This window comes from Podarcis filfolensis (genome assembly GCF_964270895.1).
Source record: "Podarcis filfolensis genome assembly, chromosome: 5".
Lineage (NCBI taxonomy): Eukaryota > Metazoa > Chordata > Lepidosauria > Squamata > Lacertidae > Podarcis > Podarcis filfolensis.
Genome location: NC_139608.1, coordinates 24,482,515 through 24,488,514, shown reverse-complemented (window position 1 = coordinate 24,488,514; position 6,000 = coordinate 24,482,515). Strand labels below are relative to the sequence as shown.

At 45.5% G+C, this 6,000-nt stretch overlaps 1 protein-coding gene across 4 annotated transcripts in view; it reads left to right on the top strand.

Moving 5' to 3' along the window:
• The first annotated feature begins 589 nt into the window (after nucleotides 1-589).
• GYG1 (glycogenin 1) overlaps nucleotides 590-6,000 on the top strand; it is a 31,768-nt gene continuing 26,357 nt past the window's right edge. For 3 of the 4 annotated variants that reach the window (XM_083613498.1, XM_083613497.1, XM_083613495.1), the window contains exon 1: nucleotides 590-720. In XM_083613498.1, coding sequence (XP_083469624.1) covers nucleotides 714-720 — 7 coding nt within the window. In that variant the 5' untranslated portion in view covers nucleotides 590-713. The remainder of the gene's footprint in view (nucleotides 721-6,000) is intronic. The other variant, XM_083613499.1, reaches the window with a different exon arrangement.

Here is a 6,000-nt window from a genome sequence, read left to right as displayed (position 1 = left end):
AGAGATCTGAAACTTCCTTGCTCTTGTCCACACAACGCTGGGAGAATTGGTGCACTTCGCATAGGCCAGAATAGCCAGTAGGCCCAGTCTGGGCTACCAGCCCATAATAATGAGGGGGGGGGAATTGAGGCCAAATCCCTGAATATGTGGCTGATTTCCCATATCTAATCAGCAATGTAATAACAGAAGCCATTGTCCTGAATGCGAAGCCGTTGCTCCAATAATCCTCTACTATTGTGAGAGAGGAAGATGAAACGCTTGTATAAGCTTCACCCGGGGCCAAAAAAAATCTGGCTAGCCCCCACCCCCGTAGCTACGGCTCTGCCTCAAGCGTTTGTCTTCAGGAGGGTACTCCAAGAAATAAAATTTTAAAAAGCGTCAGGCGAAGAGCTTCTCGCGCTACAGTTCTGCCTGAGCGAGGAGACGCTTCACCTGACGAACATCTGCCCGGCTTCCTCCGCGAGAGACAGGAGCGCACCCGTCAGATTTTGAAGGTTGCGCGCTTCCGAGGACCATTCCGTCCACGTCACGCACGCACGCTCCCTCCTCCTGCCCCCGCCCCTCCGTGGCCGTTCCCGTTTTGGTCATCCCTTGAAGCCCCGCCTCTTCTGCCGGGCCCCGCCTGCCCGTATATAAGGCGTGGGGCTGGCGACAGAGAGCGAAAGTAGTGGTAGCAGCCGTATCTGCGAAGCGGGTCCCTGGACTGGAGCGCCATGGCAGGTAAGGCGCTTCCCCTGGAACGGGCTCGAGGCGCTTCCTTCCTCCTGCTTCCGCGCCGTCAGCCCCGCGGGGAGGCTGTCGCTGCTGCCCGGGCTTCCTGCCCGGGGGCTTTCCCCGCCCCGTCGCCTCGGGCCAGGCGTTCCCTTCCACCCCAGGGTACCTGACGAGCAGCGCCAGCCTCTTCCGCGTTGTGCGCGCTGCCCGCGCCGGGAGAGCTCCTTCACTAGGAAGCGCAAGCGGCGCTTGGCGGCCCAGTCAGCGCGCGCGCTCGCACTGTCCGGGGAGACCCCAGCTGCTCCCTTTTGGTCATGGCGGCTCCTATTTTTAGGCTGGCTCGTGAACGGGGCTGGCGCGTGAGGTAGGGGGGCTCGAATGCCTGCGGACGCTTTGCCCTCCCTTGTTCTGGACGCCCTCCCCCCTGCAGTGGCTGGTGGGCTCTGAATGGTAAAGGTCACCATGTGGAAAATTGATTCCTCTTAATCATCTCCACCCCCACCCCCGCTCTAATTAGCAGGTGATACTGGCTTCCCTCGTCCGTTTCTTGCTCATTCCAAGGAGGGGGGGGGGGAGAGAGAACCTCCTTGTTTGTTTGCATCCCCCCACCCCAACAACAACATACGCACAGACTTCCTTTACCACAGAGCGGGCCTGCTGCCTAACATTACTTTCTCTTGTCCTGCTTACCGTTGAAACCTATTGGTATCTGTCTCGGGTTGCAACTGATGCTGTTAACTAGCCAGAATGATCCCCAAACGGGTCAGATGTCTGTCTGGATCAGGTGCTAGCGAGTTGAAAGCTTCTTCACTTGTCCAGGCTTCTGTGTAATTCGAAAGCTTGCTGCACTTTTAAAACAGAGGGATCTACTAATGGATACTTGTGAATGCAATCAATGGCTCGTAACTTCCTGTCCTTAAAACCTGTGTTGCAACTATTCCTGTGTCTTTCAATCTGTGGCCTGTTTGGGGTTTTTTAAAGACCCCCCCAAATTGATAATAACTTGGAACACGCAGAGCAGCTTAATTTATCTGAATATTAGAAAAGTTGGCCCCTTTCACATGGCAGTGGAGCCCAACATGAGTGGAGTAGGAACCTGCAGCTGCAGGTAAATATTAGGTCAATGTGATCTCTTCCTACATGCAATAACCACCTCCAGACAACTGTAGGCGGATGCTAACCAGGGTACTTCCATTATGGGCCCTTGTGGAAAGGCAGTTGCCTCTTCCTACCCCATTTACTTTGATTGTATACCAATATCCAATTACATACACACCCTCCAAATATAAAATGTAGCATATACCTTTTCAGAATGCATATAAATTATAGGTCCATTTTATACAGAATACTAATTCCACACGTCCTAGTCTATGGCAACCACTGATGCTAATCCAATTCCAGCATGATTTGGGATTATTTTATTTCCTGGACTTGGCTAGCGCTCAACCGCAAACCATCCCTTCTACACTTCCTGTGGTTGCCTCAGGGATGGCAGAGCTATTTCCTCCTTCAGAGGAGAAACACAATGGAAGACCTTCTTGTGTAGATATGTGTGCATGCACTAAAGTTTAGCTGCTGAAGGGTCACATGTAGGTTCATTCTGCCATGGGCACCTGGTTTTGAGACTTTGCAGCCATCGTTCTTATAAAACTATTTCTGCTGCCACCGCCACTGCTCCAGCCCAGATGACATTGAGAGGGAAAAGGAATCACTTCTGTCACTTCACATAAAAATTGTTGTGATGGATGGGCAGATAATGCAGTTTTATCTGAATGTACTGATTGTAGAGGTTCACACCACTTAGGGGACAGTTCTTAAAATGGGGAAAGCAACTGATATTGGTAAGTGTTTGCTAAGACAGGAATCACTGATGTGGTTTCCTATTTCAGCTCTTTGTGCTTTTCAGAGCTTGGATGGGGTCTACTAAATCTGACTAAATCCAGATTCCCTTGGAAAAGTGAAATGTGTGTGCATTTCCTCTGTGTTTCTTGGGACCACCGCATCCTGTCAAATGTAAATCCGCCCATGGGTTAGGTTGAAATCCTAACACCTGGGAGTGACTTACTCAGTCTGCAATGGCCTGTGTCTTGAAAGTGAATATGCAGACAGACCTCAAGACTGCAGCATTCTTTTAGCTTGGTTCTTTGTACTTTCGTTTTTCCTTGTCTTCCCAATGCCTTGCTTTGTGTAACCTAGTAAAGAGAACGTGAACTCAAAAGCTCACTGCAATTTTGTCACTGGTGACATTTTGGTTGGTCCTAATAAATGTATTGCCCAGTTCTTATGTGCAAAACAAAGCTAGCTTTCCTTTTATAAGCAAAACATGACCCTAAATATGGCCTTTCTGCTTCTACCCATCTTCCTCAAACTTGTTGCCATTTATGGAAAATTGCTTTCTTTTTTTAAACTCACTACCCTGATAAGAGTTATAATTGTAAGTAGCTTATATATGATGGCATGAACCTTTAAAATTTCATGGAGGAGTATTCTATTCCATGTTTTTTTATATGTATATATTGATGAGCTTGTTAATAATAATAATAATAATAACAATAATAAATATATTATTTGTATCCCACCCAACTGACTGGGTTGCCCCAGCCACTCTGGGTGGCTTCCAGCATATATAAAAACCTTTAAAAGCTTCTCTATACAGGGCTACCTTTCAACAGTCAGTTGAAACCATATCTCTTCAGATAGGAAGATGGTGCTTCTAGCAAGTTTTCTTCTTAGAGAAAATCTTGCTGGGTTGGAAAGGACAGAACTGGCAGCAAAGCTGCTTTAGATCTGTGTAATTTGAAGAAGCTGTTGGACAATGGTTCCTTCAAGTAATTTATAAGGAGTCTGACACGGTTTGGTAGGGATGCCCAATTCAGAAATACAAGACTCTGTCAAGGATACAGCATCCTGCTTTCCATAATACTGAGCTTGATGCCTTCTAGAAGCTGAGAAGGGCATGAAAACAGCAGCATTTTTGTACCACTGTCTTCCAGCAGCTGGAATTCAGTAGTATACAGCTGCTGAATAAGGATGCCCCTTTTAGTCATTAAGCTGCCATCCTTTCCTGAATATCTCACCCCTTGTTAAAGCCATCTAAGTTATTGACCATTACCATAATGTATGGTAGCAAATCCATAAATCAGAGATGGAGAAGTTGTTGCTCTCCAGGTATTATTGGACCACATCTCCTTCAACCATGCTGGCTAGGGCTGATTAGCTTGGAGTCCCAACAACATCTGGAGGACCACAGGTTCCTCATACCTAAGTTATATCAGTACTTCCTTTTGCCTCTATTAAACCTACTGCAGTCTGTGTCTAAGTGACCTTGAGTGCCAGTACTTTTGACAGCTACTTTTTCCATACCATGCAATTATGTAAGTATCTAGTAGTTCTCCTTGGTCACTTTAAAACAACAACAACACCCTAAGAATTCCTAAATCTTTTGCATTTCATCATGGAGTTATTTCTGACCCTCTGTTCATCTAGATGGCTTTTTGTAAACCTTCCACTTATAAGGTTACCCCCCTTTTTTATTAACTGAGATGGAGCTATTTGAAATGCACTGAATAATCCAAATGTGACTATGCCGCAGATGCACATGCAAAGCATTACAACGGTCGCAATTCCTTTTAGGATAGGGACTGGAAATAATCTCTAGCATGGAATTTCTTTTTCCACATTGCTGCACAGAAAGTTGTTTTGATTGAGCTGCCCACCGTGACTTCGAGACATTTTCTGATTAGTCACTGTCAATTCAGATCCCAGCTATTCTCATTCAGCAGCTGTAGTCTTGATCGACTACTAGGCAACCCTCCATTTGAATTTATCATATGAACCTGAGGTGTGAGGCTTTCCTTGCCATAACAGTCTGGTAGTTATATGTAGCCCTTCATAATATAGCCTGCCTGAAGACCTTGGAATCAATGGGGAGTTTGTTTTTATACATGTATAATAATATGAATGGTCAACAGCCTACTGAAGCATAAACCTTACCAGATACCTATACAAAAGCATTTTTCTAATAGCATTTTATGGGAAAATGCATTCCTGCCATGACACAGGTATAGTTTTAATTGACACATGCAACCACCTTATAGATGTACAGCAAGATTTATTCAGTTCCAAAACTCAAGCTTTAGGCATGTTAAGAGTCAGGAATTATAAGCACTGCTTGATATGTTTTTGACAGTATTGTTTCCTGCCCTTAAGCATATTCATCTTGGACTGGTACAGACACACCTCTGAATCTTGTCTCTTCGTGTTACTCACATGCATTTCTGGGAAGCATAGCCCCAGCAGAAAAACCTCAGTTTAGTTTCCCGAAAGAATACAGATGGTTGAATGTGGAATAACACTAACAAATAACATGGTTCGCAATCTCTTTGTTCTATACCTGGTCAGAGGCTCTCTAGAGGAAATAACGGCTGTAGTTCAGAATGCAATGTAGCGAAACAGGGCCGTGTTATATATGCCCCCCATCAGGTGTTTGTAACTTCTTTTCTGTTGTGTAGCAAGTTTCAAAATTACCCCATAGTTTAGGAAGCCTGAGGTTTGAGTTACATGTGTTGCTGGCAAAAGACATGTACACGCACTTGACAATTCACATTCTAGATTAAAGGTGCATCATTGCCTGAAAAGCAGCTAATATGTATGCAAGCAGGGTGTGGTTACTTGAAGGATGCATTAAAAGCTGAGCATCCTGTGTGGCCTGTTCAAGCGTGTTACGTCGAGTGGTCACACCATGGACATTCTTTTAGTCTACTTTTCCCACAGCAGCTTGGCTTTAGAAATGCATGCATTCTACATCTACGAAGCAATGCCACACTATAAGGTCTGTTCTGGGACCAATGTTTCCCAATAGTCCTTGATTTGATAGTTCATTTCTGAAGGTAGTTGCCTGCAGCTGCAAGATGAAAATGGTAGGTTTGCCCATTTTGCAACCCAAGGCAAGTGAGCATTTTTTAACATAAATGTTCTGGCTTAAATATACTGGTGTAGAATAGTGAAACCCCATTAAAACCCTAATTAGACATGAGTTCTCCAACTTGGACAAAACAGGAGAGCAGCCTCTGCTTCTGTTCTGCTGTTGCCTCCCCCGCCCCATCTAACCTGCCTGCTTCAGGTGCATCTTTGCCATGCCCAGAATTACTGACAGGTGATCCTACCTATTGATGCAGCTTAGAATTCCAGGCACAGCAATACATCCAGGAGCACTCTTGCAAGCCTGGTGATGAGGGGATCATGAAATGCATCACTGATGATGTCCCAGTGTTTTCTCGTCATAGA